General features: G+C 48.8%; 1 protein-coding gene across 5 annotated transcripts; it reads right to left on the bottom strand.

The window, feature by feature from the left end:
* Positions 1–3,637: 3,637 nt before the first annotated feature.
* Positions 3,638–20,104, bottom strand: FBXO46 (F-box protein 46). 5 transcript variants are annotated; one of them, XM_087971230.1, is made up of 3 exons: positions 19,995–20,085; positions 7,779–9,840; positions 3,638–3,918 (listed from the first exon to the last, which is right to left on the bottom strand). In XM_087971230.1, the coding sequence occupies exons 1-3, from the start codon at positions 20,083–20,085 to the stop codon at positions 3,861–3,863; spliced, it is 2,211 nt and encodes a 736-aa protein (XP_087827356.1). In that variant the 3' UTR covers positions 3,638–3,860. The 5 variants fall into 5 exon arrangements, with proteins under 5 accessions (XP_087827356.1, XP_087827353.1, XP_087827355.1 ...); XM_087971227.1 differs by lacking the exon at positions 3,638–3,918 and adding an exon at positions 14,102–14,166 and having other exon boundaries at positions 7,632–9,840; positions 19,995–20,104; XM_087971229.1 differs by lacking the exons at positions 3,638–3,918; positions 19,995–20,085 and adding exons at positions 14,102–14,166; positions 14,599–14,620 and having other exon boundaries at positions 7,632–9,840.
* Positions 20,105–20,960: the final 856 nt, after the last annotated feature.

The raw sequence follows: 20,960 nt of genomic DNA, 5'->3' as shown, positions 1-20,960 counted from the left end.
GGAAGGAAAAGAGGGCTGGAGGGAGGAAAGAGGGAGGAAGGAAAAGGAGGAAGGAAAAGGGAGGGAGGAAGGGAGGAAAAAGGAGGGAGGAAAGTGGGGAGGGAGAGAGGAAGAGGAAGGAAGGAAAAGAGAGAGGGAGGGGGCAAGGAAGGAAGGGGAACGGAAGTGGAGGAAGGAAGGGAGGGAAGGAAAAGAGGGCTGGAGGGAGGAAAGAGGGGAGGAAGGAAAAGGAGGAAGGAAAAGGGAGGGAGGAAGGGAGGAAAAAGGAGGGAGGAAAGTGGGGAGGGAGAGAGGAAGAGGAAGGAAGGAAAAGAGAGAGGGAGGGGGGCAAGGAAGGAAGGGGAAAGGAAGTGGAGGAAGGAAGGGAGGGAAGGAAAAGAGGGCTGGAGGGAGGAAAGAGGGGAGGAAGGAAAAGGAGGAAGGAAAAGGGAGGGAGGAAGGGAGGAAAAAGGAGGGAGGAAAGTGGGGAGGGAGAGAGGAAGAGGAAGGAAGGAAAAGAGAGAGGGAGGGGGGAAAGGAAGGAAGGGGAAAGGAAGTGGAGGAAGGAAGGGAAGGAAGGAAAAGAGGGCTGGAGGGAGGAAAGAGGGGAGGAAGGAAAAGGAGGAAGGAAAAGGGAGGGAGGAAGGGAGGAAAAAGGAGGGAGGAAAGTGGGGAGGGAGAGAGGAAGAGGAAGGAAGGAAAAGAGAGAGGAGGGGAGGGAAAGGAAGGAAGGGGAAAGGAAGTGGAGGAAGGAAGGGAAGGAAGGAAAAGAGGGCTGGAGGGAGGAAAGAGGGGAGGAAGGAAAAGGAGGAAGGAAAAGGGAGGGAGGAAGGGAGGAAAAAGGAGGGAGGAAAGTGGGGAGGGAGAGAGGAAGAGGAAGGAAGGAAAAGAGAGAGGGAGGGGGGAAAGGAAGGAAGGGGAAAGGAAGTGGAGGAAGGAAGGGAGGGAAGGAAAAGAGGGCTGGAGGGAGGAAAGAGGGGAGGAAGGAAAAGGAGGAAGGAAAAGGGAGGGAGGAAGGGAGGAAAAAGGAGGGAGGAAAGTGGGGAGGGAGAGAGGAAGAGGAAGGAAGGAAAAGAGAGAGGGAGGGGAGGGAAAGGAAGGAAGGGGAAAGGAAGTGGAGGAAGGAAGGGAGGGAAGGAAAAGAGGGCTGGAGGGAGGAAAGAGGGGAGGAAGGAAAAGGAGGAAGGAAAAGGGAGGGAGGAAGGGAGGAAAAAGGAGGGAGGAAAGTGGGGAGGGAGAGAGAAAGAGGAAGGAAGGAAAAGAGAGAGGGAGGGGGGAAAGGAAGGAAGGGGAAAGGAAGTGGAGGAAGGAAGGGAGGGAAGGAAAAGAGGGCTGGAGGGAGGAAAGAGGGGAGGAAGGAAAAGGAGGAAGGAAAAGGGAGGGAGGGAGGGAGGAAAGTGGGGAGGGAGAGAGGAAGAGGAAGGAAGGAAAAGAGAGAGGGAGGGGGAAAGGAAGGAAGGGGAAAGGAAGTGGAGGAAGGAAGGGAGGGAAGGAGGGAGGGAAGGAGAAGAGGGCTGGAGGGAGGAAAGAGGGGAGGAAGGAAAAGGAGGAAGGAAGGGAGGAAAAGAGAGGAGGGAAAAGGGAGGAAGGAAGGAAAGTGGGGAAGAAGGGAGGAAAAGAGGAAGGAAGGAAAGAGGGCAGGAAGGAAAAGTGGGAGGGAGGAAAAAGGGGATGAATGAAGGAAAGTGGGGAGGGAGAGGAAGAGGAAGGAAGGAAGGAAAAGAGGAAGGGAGAGAGGAATAGACACCTTGACTGCAATCCCAAAACATCTGGTATACCAATTGAACTCCATTGGACACATTCACAGTCAATTGCAAAAGGCAGCTTTGTTCCAAAGATCATGGGCTGATCCCTCTAAGACCACCAGGCATTCACATCCGCCTATCCCAGGTTGTTGGGAAGGACTCCATACAAGTGCCAAATCCAGTCTGAAGATCTGGCTGACTGGGCGAACAACCATCATAAGAATAATACTTTAAAAAGAGGTGGCAGTTATCTTGAATTCCAGCAAGCACAGAGAGACTTTTTCAAAATCCTCAGTTGCGGGGAGGGGGGGGGAGAAACAAACCAGAAATTATCTTCCTTTGGGATTGTCTGGTTTCAGCTAAGTTCTTTTTCTCTTTCTGTTACAAAATCTTTTTTGAAAAAAAAAAAAAAAAAAGTAGGGGAAAAAAACGTCCTTGAGTGATGTAACACCTGTGTTGTGTAAACATGGAAGCCACACCATTTCCCCCCACCCCCCATATGTTACACATCCACAATGATAACCTTAAACGGTTGTAGTAGTTAATAGCCTTGAAATCTGCAAATACCAGTTTTCAGAGTATTAAGGTTGGCTTGCCTTAAGTGCAACCTCTTGCATGGTTCGTTTAGTCGTGATCTATATCATCTTAGAGGTCTATGGATATTCTCAATTATCCAGATCATGGTTGTCCCAAATATGTTTTTTTTCCTCTCTTTTTTTTTGTCAAGAAGCAAATGGACTTTCTGGATTTTTTTTGTACCAGAAAGTCCAGCTGCCTCTTCAAAAAAAAAAAAAAAGGAAGGAAAGAAAGAAAAGCACCTTTGGGACGATATATATAATGTAAAATAATTGTAATGTGTAGCAATAATCTACATACAAGAATATGTCAGTGTGAGTGAACCCCACTACAAACATGCTGAAATGAATGGAAATATGTTTTTAATTGTAGAATTTGACTAATAAAGACTTTAAAAAAAGAAAGAAAAGAAAAGCACCTTTGGAACTATCATCTTAAAATGCTTTTCCAAAGTTTTCCACAAGCCATGTTCGTGTAGTGCAGGAGTCTCCAAACTTGGCAACTTTATGACTTGTGGACTTCAACTCCCAGAATTCTCCAGCTAGCTGGTTGGAGAATTCTGGGAGTTGAAGTCCACAAGTCTTAAAGTTGCCAAGTTTGGAGACCCTGATGTAGCGTGTAAACCAAGATCCAACAATGCTTTATGCGGATGGATTGTCTGAACTCAAAAATCATGTGGGAGCTCCATCATTGGAGGTTGAGACTGGACAGTCACTTGTCTGGAATGTTATAGGGCAGTGGTGGCTAACCTTTTTGGGCTCCTGTGCCAAAAGTTGTGTGCGCTTGTACGCTTGCACTCGTGTGCCAACACCCAAGAAGGCAATGCGTGCCCCCCCCATGCTCCCTATGCGTGCGTGCGTAATCCCCACCCACCCACCTCCGCCGCCCCCTTACCTGCACTGCACCTCACAGCTGATTTTCGGGCAGTTTGAGGCCTTTTTCGGCCTCCCAAAGGCTTCAGGAAGGCTTCTGCAGGCTTTGCAGGCCGAAAATTAGCCCCATTTCGTCACTTCTGGTATTTTCGGAAAAACAGGAAGTGACGAAACGGGCCTAGTTTTCGGCCTGCAAAGCCTGCAGAAGCCTTCCTCAAGCCCATTTGGGAGGCCGAAAAAGGCCTCAAACCAGCAAAAAATCAGCTGTGAAGTACGCCCAATGAGGTAAGTTTGCCTGCAGCTCGCATGCCAGCACAAATGGCTCTGCGTGCCCCCTGTGGCACCCGTGTCCTAGGTTCGCCATCACGGGTGTAGGGTCTCCTGCGGGGGTTGTACTAGAAGACCTCCAAGGTCCCTTCTGACTGTTATTCCCAAATTCTTCCAGCAACGAGCAAGCGAGGCTTGTTTCGTTTCTTTCCTGTTTTTATTTATTTTTTCTCCACTTGACATTCATTTGAAAATGCCACACATGTATACAGACAAACAAGCTTATAAATACCAGTGTGAATAAGTAGCAAAAAGTGTCCTGCTCTGAACACACAGACGCACATCCCCACCGCCCAACCCTCAGCGGTGCCAATCGGCCAGCATCACCTGAAGCAGCAGGTTGGCATCAAATCACTGCAAATCAACATCTGATCCAAGGGGAAACAACAACGCGAATCCTGTCGTGGAAGGGAAGGGAGCTGGAGAGAAGATAAAATAGTTAGAAATGACAAAAATCATCAGGGAAGGGAAGACAGGTGGAGTTGTGAAGAATGGTGGCGTGCAGGAGAAAGGGAAGGGATGAGAAGATTGAAATCCCAGGTCAGGAATGCGGCTTGCAATTATTCCTACAAGCAAAGCATGCGCAGAAGCAAATCTGTGCCCAGGTTAAAAGAAAAGAGAAGCAAAAGAGAAGAGAAAGGAGGCAGGGAAATTATATTCCAATGGAACATGATGACAATTTTTAAGATGGGTGGACTTCAACTCCCAGGATTCCCCAGCCAGCTAAGGAGTTGAAGCCCACCCATCTTAAAATGGCCATGGTTGAGAAACACTCCCATAATGCTTTTCACCCCCAAAACACAGTGCTTTCAATATCAAGCTGCTTTCCGCCCTGCTCAGTGGTGGGTCCAATTGGACGCTAGTAAGGGTAAGCATTCAAACTGTGGGTAAAAAATAATAATTCCTGAGCTAAAGGAAGATTTTAGGAGGAACAAGGCATAGAAAAGTGTGGAAGAGGTAGCTGGAGCGGGGACCTCAAGAAGTTGGGATCATAGAGCCCTTGACATGAAGGCCAACTCAACTTGGACTTTGGGTGAGGACCTTAAGGGTGGAGAAGGTGTGCCGCTGTCTTCCAAGGTGGCCTTTTGACTTTCCACTCTAGCCCATAGCTCTTGGGGTTCCTGTGGGCTCCCAACCAAGTATCAACCAGGTTAGTAGGGGGTCAAAAGGTCTTCCTATGGTGTAGAGATGCCTAAGGATGGAGACAGCGTGCCATGTCTTCCGAGGTGGTCTTTTGACTTTCCACTCCAGCCCTTAGGGTTTCTGTGGGCTCAACCAGGTGTACAGATGCCTTCCTCTATGGTGTAGAGATGCCTTCTCAATGTCCTCAGACCTTTCCTTGAAGATGGGCAAGTGGGAAAAAGTTTGGAGAGTCTACAAACACTAAATAGGGGAGTAGCCCTTGGCCACCAAGAAGCAGCCCAACCACCATTCTCATGGTGAAGAACTCATGGTCACCCAAACCCCCTTTAGATCTGGAGCTAAGACAATACCAGTGAGTTTCTGAAAAAAAAGGAAGCCTAAGGAGATGACTGAAGGAAGACCCCAGGACTGGTGGGAAGGGGAAGACCATAAACATTTTGGTCTCCTCCCCGACTACTAGCTTACACCAGATTGTGAAGACCTCCACACAAGAGGCCAACGAAGGAAAACAAACGACGTTATGGGTCCCTGAATCTACAGCAGAGATCTCTAAAACTTGGCCACTTAAAGACTTGCGGACTTCAACTCCCAGAATTGAGAATGGGAGTTGAAGTCCACAAGTCTGAAAGTGGCCAAGTTTGGGGACCTCTGATCTACAGGATTGTTAACAAGGTCAGAAAGACAACCCCATGATTTGATTAGTCAAGCTCAGATGAATTCAGCTGCCCAACCAGGACCGGTTTCACACCCGCCGAGTACAATATTGGCATTTTCCAGGGAAAACATTGGCCATGTTCTAGACCAGGGGTCCCCAAACTTGGCCACTTTAAGACTTGTGGACTTCAACTCCCAGAATTCCCCAGCCAGTTATGCTGGCTGGAGAATTCTGGGAATTGAAGTCCACAAGTCTTAAAGTCGCCAAGTTTGGAGACTTCTGCCTCTGGATGATATAAATCAGCTTTAAGGTCTAGGTGGAACTTCAACACCCAGAATTCCCCCACCAACATGGCCGGCAGGGGGAATTCTGGGAGTTGAAGTCCACAAGTCTTAAAAGTCGCCAAGTTTAGAGACCTCTGTTACAGACTCTTTTGCACGCTTTTTTTTTCCCGTACAGTTTCCGAGGAAGTGGTTGAGTTTGGGAGACGCTCCCCTCTCCCTTCCTTGCTAGTCTTCCCATCCCCAAGCCAATTGGGTCACAATTCAAGTAAGGCAGAAACATCGCTGATGGGTTTCATTTTAGCTAGAATAAATAAGAGTTTTTAAACCTCCAGGAGAAAATATATATATATATAAAATTTGTTTTCTGAGGTTCTCATGGGTATTTGTATGTGGATCTTTGGTTATTGGGTTTTCTCACGTAAGATTGAGATCTAGGCAACGTTTCGATGAAGTCTCATTCATCATCTTCAGGCTTGTGTCTTCCGCTCTGTGCTTCTCAGAGTGTTTCTCTGTGCTTACTCTGAGAAGCACAGAGCGGAAGACACAAGCCTGAAGATGATGAATGAGACTTTATTGAAACGCTTGCCTGGATACTTCAATCTACGCGAGAAACCCATAACCAAAGATACATACATACATACATACATACATACATACATACATACATACATACATATATATGGCCTTCGCTTGTTGGTATACGCATAGTAGTGGTGCTTAGCAGAGCAGAATATCTGCCATCATCAGGCTTCTGTATTGAAGCCTGATGATGGCAGATGAATTCTGCTGAAACGCTACAACTTTAAAAGAACAACTACAATGACGTGGGAAAATATACATGTAAGTACCAAAACTTAAGAAAACAAATATATATATATATATATATATATATATATATATATATATATATATATATATATATATATATATATATATATATGAGAACCACAATGCATTGCTGTAGAACGGAAGGGGTCTTTGATTTGAGGGGGGGCTACAAGGCTGAGAGCGGAGGAACCCTTAGCAGAAGAGCGAGCGTTCCCACCCACTCCTGCGAACCCCCTCCCCAGGACTGAAGACGATCAACCGACCAAGAGAGTGAAGGTTAAGGAAGATGCCACCCCCTCCCCAAGATAGGGGTCTCTTTATTACCCACCACATAGGATGGGAGAGAGGAGTCCAGGAATATAAAAAAGCCCCCAAATTCTCAACCATCATATCTTGTGTGATGGTTGTGCCAGGATAAGTTCAAGGGTTGGGTGGAATTAGGGGACAGATGGTTGGCCTCTCCTGACCCAGAGGGGAAATTATATATATATAATATATATAGTCCCCAAGAAGGCTGACATTTTCACGGTCGAGGGAAAAAGCAGATCCCAAAGTTGGAATTTTTGCCCTCTTTTTTTCAAACTCCCCGATGGCAACAAAGACGTTCTTCCTGAAAATGGCATTTAATGGGCTTGTGCTCTGGGCAAGAGGAGGGAAGAGGAGATGGGAAAGTCATTTCTGATTTTACTTCGGCGCTGTCCAACTTTGGCGATTTGAAGACCCGTGGACTTCAACTCCCAGAATTCCCCAGCCAGCCATGAATGATAAGAGTTGGAAGGGACCAGAAGGATCACCGAGTCCAGTTTTTGTTTTTTTTTCAATCTAGGCAACCTTAAAGACTTGTGGACTTCAATTCCCAGAATTCCCCAGCCAGCTGGCTGGGGAATTCTGGGAGTTGAAGTCCACATGTCTTCTAGTTTCCAAGCTTGGACACCCCTCTTTTAAAGGATAAAGGAGCTTATTGGGGCAGTCTCCCCAAATCTGGTGAGCTACACTGACTGGCCGATCCACGCCCTTCCCCTTCCTCAACCCTACATATATATATATATTTTTTAAAAGGGGCCTCGGGACTCTTTATACATATATTTTATTTTTAATACATGGGTGTTAATTCTTTTTCCCTCCTCTTCAATTTCCTTCCACAGCTCATTTGGAGCAGGAGGGGGACCAGCAGAGACCAAATCTGAGCCCCACACGCTGACAGGATCAAGGCATTCTTTAAAATACACACACACACACACACACCACGCAGGCCAGAGCTGTTGTCCAACGCACTCGCACTCCCATCGCACACGCATGGAGAATTAAGACAGGAGAGAAAAAGGAGGGCCCCCTCGTCCCCCCCGCCGCCAGTCCTGAAGCCCCTCACCTCCCATCCTCCCTCCGGGCTGCCCTCTCTCTCAACATATCGCATGGCTGCACCCAGTTGTTGTCGTGCAGTCCCACCCGGCAGCCCGGCGTGTCTTTGTCCGTCCGGCGGCAGCACATCCAGTAAGAGCGTCCGTAAGGCAAGTCGTGATGGTAAGGTTTGGGGTGCCAGCGGCAGAGGGAGACGTCGCCCTTCTCGTAGTGTCTCTTGCACTGCTTGCAGGGGTCGTCGCGGTACAAGGGGTCCCGGTTCCACTTGGAGTCCGTGGCCAGCACACCAAAGGTCTCGATGATGGACTTGAAGTAGTGGCAGGAGCACTTTAAAGCCGCCAGCGCCTGGGTGGGCAGGTAGCTGAAGATCTTCACCATGATGTGATCGGGGAGCAGCAGCATGTACTGGCGAGGCTCCAGCAACCGCTGGATCTTGAAACGGATCTCCAGGAAGTCGTGCGAGACGTGGCGATACAGGCGGCACAAGGACGTGTCAGCGACGGAAGGCTCCAAGACGGAGCCATCGGCCCTCTCCAGCCCGCCCTCACTGGACGAGTCCAGGAAGGCGCTGTCCGCGTCACGGCTGTCCTCCTGTCGCGGCGTCTGAGCGTGGAGGAAGAAGAGCTGCCCTGGTGGAGGGTCATCGCAAGAGGCGCACAACCCTTCTTGGCTTGGCGAGCCCACCGTCAAGCACACCGTCTCTTCCTTCATGTTCTTGGTGCTGTCCTTGCCGAAGAAGACACACTGGTCCACCACCCCCGTGACCACCACGTCCACGTGGAAACCGGACACGCAGTCTCTGGCCGCAGAGGTTGGGGAGCCTCCCATCTTTTCCACGGGGGCCCGGACGTCTTCGGGGATCGTGTCCAGTTTGACGGAGCCAGTCTGGGCCATCTCCGTGTCGGCGGGCTCGCGGCCGGATCCTTCTGAGCCCTTGGGGGAGGCACTCGCCAACAGGAAATCCACATTGTTGGGGAGGGTATCCCGAGAGGGACTGATCAGCTGGTAGAGGTCACAGGTTATCTTGTCTTTCGACCGGGCTGTGGTGCCAGTGGGCGACCCTCCGCAGCTCATGAACATGCAGTTGGGCCGGGGGACGGAGCTGCTCTCCGAGGGCGAACGGGGATCTCGGCTGCTGGAAATACGGAAGGCAATGCGGACTTCGCCGGGGCTGTGTTGGGAGTTGGCCATGCATTCAGCGGACTCCCGGCGGAGGCCGTTCTGACACATGACGCTGCGCTCTCGAGACTCGAAGTGGGCAATGGCCTCAGCCACGCGGCTGCAGTCCGAGCTTCCCCCGGAGGTTGGCGCTTTCTTCTCCCCGCTCTCCTCTTGCTCCGTAGACACAAAAACCATCGGGGACGGCGGGGCGCTCGGCCGGGAACAATTCTGCTCCGCCCGCGCCGTCCGCTGCTCCACCAAGGCCACCATCTCAGCCACCGAGAGCAGGTCGGTGGCATCCCCGCTGGCAGGATCAGTGTGGGACTCGGGCCAAAGGCAAACATCCTCGGCTTCCTTGCTGCCACCGTCCTTGGGTTTGACCGGGCAGGCTTTACTCCGGGCAGGATCGTGCGACCTCCGCCGGCGCTTCGCCTTGGAGCTATCGCTGCCCCAGTTTCCTTTGACCTTCATGGCGCTGGCCCTGTTGCCGCTGCTGCACTGGTGGGCCACGAAGAAGGCAATCTTCTCCTTGGTGTTGCCCGGCTTGATCACATACCAGGTGTCCAAGAGGACTCGGCCCTCCTCCACCTGGCTGGGATTGGAGGCAGCCGCTAGGGGAGGCGGCGGGGGAGGCGGAGCTGGGGGGGTGTTCTCCGAGGAGACCTCGCCACTGTCCCCCTCCTCCTCTTTGGCTTTGCAGGCAAAGTCCCCAAAAGTTTTCTTCCCCTGGTTGCCACGGCAGGGCTTGTTCTCTGAGTAGGTGCCAAATGGGCGGGGACACCACAGCTGGATGTGGGAGAAGGTGTTGTGATCCATCACGCTCTCATGGCCAAGAGGAGGGGGAAGGACGGTCCTCCCCTCTAGTGCATGATTGGCTGCTCCTGTGGATCTTCCCAGGGCCCTGGAGTAGCCTGCGGGAAAGCGAAGGAAAAACAGACATCCATCAGGTGTGCAAAATGCAGCAGATTTAAGATTGTCGACAAAGCACAGGACACAGGTGCGCATGCAACACTTTGCTACCTTAGAATTTATTTTCCATGGGGTGGGGGGGGAAGGAATCAATAGAGGTATTCCTCGACTTACAACCACAATTGAGCCCATTTAATGAGACATGTGTTAAACTCCCTCAACACTGTCCCAACTATTTTCAAGGTCTGCACTACTATTACTGTTAACCTTCTCATCACTCCTTATCGCCCACCCCCTCCCACTTATGACTGTATGACTGTAACTTTGTCACTTGAATCCTTACGATTCATATTGACTGTTTCCTAGTGTGATTTGATTGCTTATTGTACCCTATGACTATCACTAAGTGATGGATCTGATGATTCTTGAGTCTTGACTAATGTATCTTTTCTTTTATGTACACTGAGAGCATTCGCACCAAAGACAAATTCCTTGTGTGTCCAATCACACTTGGCCAATAAAAGAATTCTATTCTATTCTATTCTATTCTATTCTATTCTATTCTATTCTATTCTATTCCATTCCATTCTTGTTTTATTCTTATTCTACTCTATTATATTCCATTCTATTATTGTTTTTCTATTCTATTCTATTCTATTCTATTCTATTCTATTCTATTCTATTCTATTCTATTCTATTCTATTCCATTCCATTCCATTCCATTCCATTCCATTCCATTATTCCTCTTCCTCTTCCATTCCATTCTACCCTATTCTATTCTATTCCATTATTAATCTTCCTCTTCTATTTCTGTTCTACTCTATTGTATTGTATTGTATGGTATTCCTTCCATTTATTCTATTTCTATTCTATTCCATTATTCCTATTCCATTCCATTCCATTCTATTCTATTCTATTCCATTATTAATCTTCCTCTTCTATTTCTATTCTACTCTATTGTATTGTATTCTAAAAAAAAGTGAATTTTGCCCCATTTTACAACTTAGCTGTTGAGTGAATCCCTGCAGCTGGTTAAGTTGGTCACAGGGTTGATAAGTGAACTTTGACTTTGCTTGTCAGAAGGTCGCAAAGGGGGATTATCTGACACCCCTCCCCTCCCCAAGAGATTGCAACCGTCATGAGTACATGCCAGTTGCCAAGTGTCTGAATTTTAATCCTGGGACCACTGGGATGCTGGGTCATCAGTGTGAAAAACAGCCATTAAGTCACTTCTTTCAGTGGTCGTTGTGGCTTGGAATGGACCCTAAACAGGACAGTTGTAAATCATGGGCGACCTGTAGCTAGTCCTCATCGTGCCAGTAAAAAGGAAAACATGGCAATGGAGTCCAGAGACCGCCTGGAGCTGCCCAATCCCACACAAGTAGTATCTTTCACTGTCCTTGCCTTGCACCCAGACTCTCAGTCGTAAAGAATGCGGGGGCTTTGATTTAGGGATGCCAATTTTATTGGGACATCAATCGTTTCAGGGTTTTGTTTTGTTTTTAAATTTTATTTTAATGATTGCCCAGTGCTTTTCTTCCTTTGGGTAGATGGGCAGCCCTATACATTGGTGAAATAATCCATCGGTAAATTGTCCAAGCTTCGGAAGTTTCAGGGAGGGGCGCTCTGCATAATTTATTCCTACGGCTTCAAAGGGGACATGCCAAAGTTGCAGACGCCAAGGGCAAGCAAAGGACCACGTGGGTGGCCCCTGCTGCGGCAGATGGCTGGCAGGATGCCACCAGCCCAAGAGGGACATCAGAGCTGATCCCAGGAGTCGGCAACTATGGCAAATTTACGGCCTGTGGACTTCAACTCCCAGAATTCCTGAGCCAGCCATGTTGATTCTCACCTATCTGGGGTCAGTTTAGAGGCAACATTACGGCCTTCAACTCCCAGAATTCCTGAGCCAGCCATGTTGATTCTCACCTATCCATGGTCAGTTGAGAGGGCAACTTTACGGCCTGTAGACTTCAACTCCCAGAATTCCTGAGCCAGCCAGATTGATTCTCACCTATCTGGGGTCAGTTTAGAGGCAACTTTACGGCCTTCAACTCCCAGAATTCCTGAGCCAGCCATGTTGATTCTCACCTATCCATGGTCAGTTTAGAGGGCAACTTACGGCCTGTGGACTTCAACTCCCAGAATTCCTGAGCCAGCCATGTTGATTCTCACCTATCTGGGGTCAGTTTAGAGGCAACATTACAGCCTTCAACTCCCAGAATTCCTGAGCCAGCCATGTTGATTCTCACCTATCCACGGTCAGTTTAGAGGGCAACTTTATGGCCTGTGGACTTCAATTCCCAGAATTCCTGAGCCAGCCATGTTGATTCTCACCTATCTGGGGTCAGTTTAGAGGCAACATTACAGCCTTCAACTCCCAGAATTCCTGAGCCAGCCATGTTGATTCTCACCTATCCATGGTCAGTTTAGAGGGCAACTTTACGGCCTGTGGACTTCAATTCCCAGAATTCCTGAGCCAGCCATGCTGAGTCCCATGTATCTGAGGTCAGCATCAGCTCGGCCTCTGCCACACCAAATACCTCTGTAGCCATGGCAACATATTGGCCTACCTTAAAGGGCTGTTCGAAGACAGTTTCTCAGCCTTCGCAATTTGAAGAGATGTGGACACCGATTCCCAGAATTCCCCATCATATTGGCTGGGGAATCCTGGGAGGTGAGTTCCACACTTCTTAAATCAGGCTGGCTGGGGAATTTTAGGAAATCAGATAACCTTTATTGTCATTTTTTTTTTTTTTACTGAATAAAATTCTGTTTCCTAATCTCAGAAGAAAGTATATATCTACCCTTATACATACAATACACACATATATACATTCTATATACATACATTACAACCATCTTTCTCTCTGTGTATATACTGTATATATATGTATGTATATATATCTATCTGTATCTATCTATATGTAATCTATCTATACCCACACACATACACACACATACACCCCTACATTTGTATACATGTATATACCAGGAGTCTTCAAACTTGGCAGCTTTAAGACTTGTGGACTTCAACGCCCAGAATTCCTCCTCCAGTCATGTTAGCTCAGGCATTATGGGAGTTGAAGTCCACAAGTCTTAAACTTGCCAAGTTGGAAGACCTTTTGTATATATGCAGTATATTAATCACTGTCCATCTTGAATACGTAGCGGAAAGAGGAAACCTGAGAGCTCACAAAGTTGATGTACATGGGACACAAATGATAGAATCTAGATTTTCGGTAACAAGGAAAAGAGGCCATGGAGAGGATATACAGAGCCCCAGACAACCTGGCAAATTCCATGCAAGGTTGAACCATCATCCTTAGTGCCCTCTTCAGCTTGGTGGTTTTCTGGCAGATGCTTCCTTACCAGCGCTGTAGCGCTGATGTTGTTCCCTAGCTAGGTTATGAAACGTCTGCAAGGCAAACACCAAGATCTAAGGACTCCACAGTTCTCCTCCTCTTCCTTTGCAAATCCCCTTCCTTCAAGCACTGATAGAAGTTACCGAGCTGGGTCACAAAACATCGGCAAGGAAACCACCAGGCTCCAAAAGCGCCGAGCATTTTACAGCGATGGCTGCGCAGCATGGCGCATGTTACCCCTTCCCATAAAAAAATGCCCCTTTCTCAGCCCCTCCTAAGCTAAACACTACACCCTGTTCAAACCCAGGAGATTCTTTGGCAAAAGACCGCACAGCGCTCTGGCAGGGGGGTTGACAGCTTGGAAAACCGGCCCCATCTCCCCCTGGAAACCTGTGGAGAAGGGGGTCAGAGGGGGCCAGAGGGAAAGGGGCATCCTGGAATGCCATCCCCTCCTCCCTTGGGCCTATGTTGTCATTGTGATGGAAGCCCCCCCCCCCCGCCCAAGAAAAGTCACACGTGCACTTGTTGATTGTGCAAAGAGACAGGTCTCGATGGGTGTGCAAGGGAAGAACGTGCAAGAATTGTCCTGGATGGACACACACGCGCACACACAGCCTTGCAAGCGCATCCTTGAGACCCCCTCCCCAAATGCAATCACCACCAGCATCAAAGCCAGCTTCCCCAACTCAAGCTTTTCCGTGCACGGAAAAAAAAAAGAAAAGAATTCGACTAGTATCATCGCAATAATCACAACAATCCCAACAATTCCTCCCTCCCCCACCCCAAGGCTGAAATCCCCCCCACTCCCAGCGATGGCATCATCCCTTCCCTCCTTTGCTAACAAATTCTCCCTCCTTCCAATCAACCCCCCCCCGCCCCCCCACCCCACGCTTCTTACCTGGTACCCCACAGCCAAGGGAAGGGGAGGAGCCTCAGCGGGCCCTTACATCCTGGCTCGCAAGCCTGCAAAATAATATTATTACTATTATTTTTCTTTAAATCATCTTCATCAGCAATAAATAAATCCACAGGTCCTTTTGCAATGCCAGGGAGAGTGAAGGGGGGAGGAAAAAAAGGTGGGGGGAGGAGGGAGGGAACGGTCCAAAATGGGGGCGTGTGTGGGGGTGTGGGGGTGAAAGTGGGAATATTGTTCCCAACCGAGGAGGCACCTCCTCCTCCTCCTGCTGACAGAATGGGTCGCCCCCGCCTCCACTCCCGCACCCCCACCAATGCTACCTGGATCTCTTAAAGGGCCAGCTGCCCCATTCCACTGGCCAGGGCAGGCAGATTTCCCCCCACTTTGCACTCAATAAGGGGCCTTGAAATGCACCAGACTGTAACTCTTACCCCCCCATCTTCCAACACACACACACACACACACACAAACACACACACCATCAGCAAGTTCAGCCATTTGTTGACAGACATATGCATGAGGCCGAGCGGCCAATCAGAAAGCCGAGTTTGGGGCATGCCCATATATGGATGACAGCAGAGTTCTGGCCTCTCCTCCTCCTCCTGGTGTTTTTCCTGCCCCCCCCCCTTTAAATCCCCGCTGCCAGCCTGCCAACACAAGCCAGCCAAGGGATCGGGTGCAATTTCCACCCTCGACCAGGAACAAAGGCCGCTTGCCCAGCTGTTAACACCATTCTTAGCTCTCCCCACTATCGAATTTATTTTCCGGCTATGTGTTGCCACAGGAGCAACTGTAACCCATTCGGAATGCAGAATAACAAGACTTGGAAGGGACCTTGGAGGTCATCTAGTCCCTGCTCTCGACCACTTTCAGACCACGGCTGTGTTCCTAGATCACAAGAGACACATTGATAATCTCGGGATGGGTGGGGAATAGGGGCAAGATGGGGACCGGATCTCCCAGCCTCTCCAGTCTGAATGCAGAATAGCAGAATTGGAAGGGACCTTGGAGGTCATCTAGTTCAACCCCTGCTGAAGCCAGGGACTCTTCTCAGACCAGCGGCTGTGTTCCCCTTCCTAGATCACAGAGAGCATTGATAGTTTGGGGGCGGGGGGGGGGGCGAGACGGGGACTAAATCTCCCAGCCTCTCCAAACTGATCACAGAATGAACAGAGTTGGAAGAGGACCTTGGAGGTCATCTAGCCCAACCCCCTCTGCTCAAGCAGGAGACCCTGTACGGTTCCAGACACAAATGGCTGTCCGGTCTCTTCTTGAAAGCCTCCAGGGATGGAGCACCCACAACTTCTGAAGGAAAAACCGTTCCCGAAATTCTCCCCTAGTTCTACATTAGTTCTAGCCGCAAGGATCCTTCGAGATCATTTAGCCTGGCCTTATTCTAGCTGGGAATTCTTTGGGGGGGGGGGTTTGTTGCAACGGGTTCAAGGTTCAAGTCACACACACACACACACACACCCAGGCAGGTTTCTCAAGGCAGAAAGATGCAATCATGCTTCGGCCCTTTTGTCCCAGGGTGCAATGAATTGTAGCTCAGCCAAACTTGGATAGGCGCAGCCCTCCCCAGGGACCAAATCTTGAATCAGAAGCAGGCTTATTTCCTGATAGTGGGAAATTAATCCAAGCCCTTTAATCCAAGAAATGGGAACCGGAAGCTGCAAGGCGCAAGGAATTAAAGCACCAAAGAGGGAGGTTAATCGAGCTCTGCTGGCTAGGGAATTCTGGGTGTTGAAGTCCACAAGTCTTAAAGTTGCCAGGTTTGGGAACCTCTGAGGTAGGGGGGTCTCCAATCTTTGGCAACTGGTGGACTTCAACTCCCAGAATTCCCCAGTCATGCTGGCTGAGCAATTCTGGGAGTTGAAGTCTCCAAGTCGTAAAGTTGCCAAGGTTGGAGGATACCCCCCCCCCGCCGCCGCCTTAAGGGGTCTTTCTCTCTTTGCAAACTTTCTGTTATAGCTAACTTAAGATTAATTTCCCTTCTTTTCTTGATGAAGTCTTTTTCTGGGCCTCTTCCTAATTCCCTGAGCTCCAAAGATCAAAAAAGCTTCTCTTTTTCCCCCCCATTATATTCCTTTAAAAAAAATTGGTAGTTGCCGCTGAAGGCAGATGAGGGACTTAAGGTGCAAAGAGGACTGCAGCGAAAGTACAGAACTTTTTAAACCCTTTTAACAGGCCATTCTCGCAGGTCCCAGCTTTTCGTAAATGTGCGTGAGGCGGCCGCTTCCAGGTAAGGAGGCAGGTGTACATCCTCTTAAATACTGTATCAGTGCAGTATCGATATAAATACAACGGCCACATTGAAGAGGAAGGAGGACATGCTGAGTAATTCTACCGAAGTTATTGCCAGGGAATCTTCAGTCCAGATTCCAGGCAAACCTTGGACCCGTGAAAAAAAAAATTCCTCTAGGTTCATTGGTGTCTACTTGGACATAAATACACTGCACCTCTACAACGGTCTGGTTTGGCTCTGCAATCCCACGAGACGGACACAGATTTCAACGGATAATTAGAACTGCGGGAAAAACAATTACTACCAACCCGCCTTCTATCGAGGACTGTATAACACTGCATGAGTCAAAAAGGGGGGCTGTGAAAATATCTACAGACCCCTCACAACTTGGACATAAATTGTTTCAACTCCTACCCTCAAAACGACGCTATAGAGCCCTGCACATCAGAACAACTAGACACGAGGAGAGTTTTTTTTTCTCTGAACGCCATCACTCTGCTAAACAAATAACTCCCTCCACACTGTCCAACTATTTACAAAGTCTGATTGCTATTCCTATTAATCTTCTCATCCCTCCTTATCACCCACCCCCTCCCACTTGTGACTGTATGACTGCAACTTTGTCGCTTGTATCCTTACGATTTATATGGACTGTTTCCAAGTATGATTGGATTGCTTATTGTACCCGATGACTATCACTAAGTGTTGTACCTGATGATTCTCGACTCTTGACGAATGTCTCTTTTCTTTTATGTACTCTGAGAGCATTTGCACCAAGACAAATTCCTTGTCTGTCCAATCACATTTGGCCAATAAAGAATTCTATTACTCTTCTCATCCTTCCTAGTACCTATCTCTTCCCACTTATGACTATAACCGTGTTGTTTGTATCTTTACCATTTATATTGTTTTGTTTGTTCCCTAGTATGATTCAATTGCTTATTAGTGACCTATGACCATCACTAAGTATTGCATCCTATGATTCTTGACGAATGTATTTTATTTTTTCATTATGTACACCGAGAGGTTCTGCACCAAGGACAAATTCCTTGTGTGTCCAATCGCACTTGGCCAATAATAAAGAATTCTATTCTATTCTATAGACAATTAAGAACAGAAACTCCACTCACTGGCCTGTAAGACTGAGGAAAGGACCAGCAGTCCCAAAACTTTAGGTAGCCCTTGAATTACGAGAATTGAACCCTAAATTTCTATAGCTAAGCGAGACCTTTGTGAAGTGAATGTTGTCCCATCTTACCGTTTTTCTGGCTGCACTTAAGTTAGTAAAAACGGCCGTTAAGTGAATCGGGCTTCCCTATTTGCTTGTCAGAAGGTCGCAAAAGGGGATTGCATGACCTTGGGGACACAGCAACGGTCGTAAGTATGAGCCCATCGCCAAGCCTTTTGAATTTTGGTCATTAAGCGTGTAAAATGGTCCTAAGTCAGTTTTTTTTTTCCAGCGCCGTTGTAACTTCGGTCACTAAAGGAACTGTTGTTAAGTCGAGGGTTATCTGTATTAAAAACAGAATAACGGGGTTGGAAGGGGCCTTAAAAGGTCTTCTAGTCCAACCCCCCCCTCCTCAGGCAGGAAAGCCCGCACTGTTTCAGACAAATGGTTGGCCACAGTCTCTTCGCGAAAACCTCCCCAGGGTAACAACGAAACCGTGCTTTTCCTTCTCCACTGAAAAAAGGCAAGCCCTTCTCCGCCGTGTCGGCTGGCTTCACGCCAAGCGCAATGTTTATGATTAACTTAACATCCACCAGCGTATAATTAAGCCTGTGTTACGCAGAACATCGGGAGAGATAAGAGCGCACCGAAAGGCTGTAAAATCAGGGCGGATTTGCACAAGGCAGGTGAAAGTGACACGGGCAGCAACTGAGCGCTCCCAGGCACAACATTCACAAGCACACCTAAATGGTTTTCTTTTGTTTGTTTGGAGACACCGCTGTCCTCTTTTGTCTTTTGCAAGGGGGTCTGGGAGAGGGGTCTTCTTAAGGCAGGGAGGGGAGGACGCCACTTGGGCGCCCTGGATGGTGTTAGTACCCGGGGACAGAGATGGAGACCTGTCCTTAATCAAGGGAAGATAGAGATAGACAGACACAGACAGATATAGATGAGAAAGTGTGTGTGATAGGGAGATAGAAAGAAATGGATGGCGATAGATAGATAGATAGATAGATAGATAGATAGATAGATAGATAGATAGATAGATAGATAGACAGACAGACAGACAGACAGAGGCAGAAAGAAAGAGGCAGATAGATGATAAATGGATGGATGATAGATAGAAATGCATGGATGGATGTAGATAGATAGATAGGTAGGTAGGTAGAGGCAGACAGACATATAGATGAGAGAGAAAGAGTGTGTGATAGATAGAAATGGATGGCTGTAGATGATAGATAGATAGATAGATAGATAGATAGATAGATAGATAGATAGATAGATAGATAGATAGATAGATAGATAGATAAACTGGTAGACAGATGATAGACAGATAGAAATGGATGTAGGTAGAAGATAGATAGATAGACAATACAGACAGATGATAGAGACAGAGATAGAAGAACAGATGAGATAGACAATAATTTCCCTCCCTCCCTTCTATCCAAAACCCTTGGAAGAAGGAAGCGGTACAGTCCAATCCAGAGCACCGCTGCCCCCAAACTGGAAGACTCCTCTTTTTATTAACCCTCTGCCAAGTTTGGATCAGGAACAAGCATATGGGGCAGACAATATACTTCAAGGTCTTGAAATCAAGTGGATTATACCTCCACTTAACAGGGGGACGTGAAACTGAGAGCCACCAATGTCCGTGGGGCTCCCACTACAGAGCTGGCACCAACCCCCAAAAGCAGAGCTCCTAAACTTGGGGCTTCAGGGATAAGCTGCACTCCTTTCTCCCCAGATACGGCAGCCGTGCCAAGATCCAGATGGAAAGCCGGCTCATAAACCAACGATGCTGCTCTTCAATGACGGCGGCGCGTTAACAGTCCTCGAGTTACGGCAAACCCAGCCTGAAAGCTGCAAAGTCTCTTGCTGGGGGATTCTGTGCAAAATCAGAGGCCCCTCTCCAGAACTTTTGTACCCTTCCCTCCCCCCCCCAACCCCTCGGCCCTTTGGAATTGCCAAGAGCTCAGAATCAGAGAAGAGCTGGAAGGGACCCTTGAGGTCTTCTAGACCAGCCCCCACCCACCCCGAGCTGCCAAACTCAGCCCATCCAGGGAGAAACTTTCCAAAGACGCTTTTCCATTGCACCCAGGGGATCTGATTGTGCTTCTGGGGGAGAGGCAGGAGAAGGGAAGGGGGGGATCCCTGTCTCAGGGAAGGTTGCCACCTGCTTTTCTCTCGGGCTGCTCCTCTGCCTCTCCCAGCAGCAGCAGCAGCAGCAGCAGCAACCTGGCCTGGTGAAATGGAGCCTCTGCCCTTTACTTTTAATCCGCGGCTGTCAGGTCCTGGGGCTGCTGCGGAGAGCAGAGGAGCAACGCTGGGGCAGATCAGTTGGCAACCTCCATCAATATTCCTCCTGTCTCCTCCAGCCCCTCCCGCCTCTTCTATGCTGGGCTTCCGAGCCCTCTCCCCCACCCCCCCTCCAGCCTCCGATGCACTTGCACCCCGGCGCCTCTTACCTTCCACGCAGCGGGACCGCCCGCCCGCCTGCCACCTCCACTCTCCTCTCTCTCTCTCTCTCCCTTTGCAAAGCAGTGGACTCCTCGGCATTTCCTGGTTCCCCCTCTGCGCAGGCGCCCGTCCTCGAACCGCCCACTTTCGGACTTAAGCCGACCAATGGGCTGCCCGTCCTCCCCCTCCCGCTCGGGATTCCGAGTCGCGAAGGCCTCTGGGAGTTAGAGTTCTTGGAGCTGCATTGGCAGCCTCTGGTGCAGCTGTGAGGATGGGAAGGGCAGGAAAGCTTTTTTTTGAGGGGGGGAAGAGGATTATAATAAAAGAATAGAGACCCCCCTTCCTTTTTTTTTTCTGGAGTTTTGCAATCATGCATGATTCTTCTTTTTTGGGGGGGGGGGGAGTTGCATTGCTTAGGCTCAAAAATTCGGTGCCTCTGAGCATGTACAGATAGTCCTGGACTTCCAAACCACAACTGAGCCCCAAATTTGTGGTTGTTGCTAAGCGAGACATTCGCTAAGTGAATTTTGCTCCGTTTGACAACCTTCCTTGCCACCGTTGTTAAAGCGGTAAAACCACGGGCCGTTAAGTGAAATCTGGCTTCCCTGTTGACTTGGCTCGTCAGAAAGTCGCAAGCCGTCGTAAATATGAGTCAGCACCCGAATGTAAATCACAGGACCAGGGAGATGCTGCAACGGTCATGTAGGAAGTTGGCACCCACCCCCTCTCCTAGGAAAATGAAATATCCTAGGAAATATTTTTAAAAAGGCAGAATATCTCCCCTAAAAAGGGAAGTAGAAACTCAGAGAGGCAGAAACTCACCCCCCACCCTTGTTAATGGGCAGGCCATTAAGGCCTGGGCCAGACTACTCTACATAAGAAAAGGCCTTTACCCATCTCACCACCTGGCCTGGGAAGGTTGCATCAGCCATCATCACTCAGGTGAAGCCATGTGGTCCAGCTAAGATCCCCTG

The sequence above is a fragment of the Notechis scutatus genome, chromosome 8, assembly GCF_049901735.1.
Source record: "Notechis scutatus isolate UNSWTSFEM ecotype Mainland chromosome 8, rNotScu1.2, whole genome shotgun sequence".
NCBI classification, from domain to species: Eukaryota; Metazoa; Chordata; class Lepidosauria; order Squamata; family Elapidae; genus Notechis; species Notechis scutatus.
Note: the sequence above shows the minus strand (reverse complement) of the source record. Positions and strands in the feature narration are given on the sequence as shown.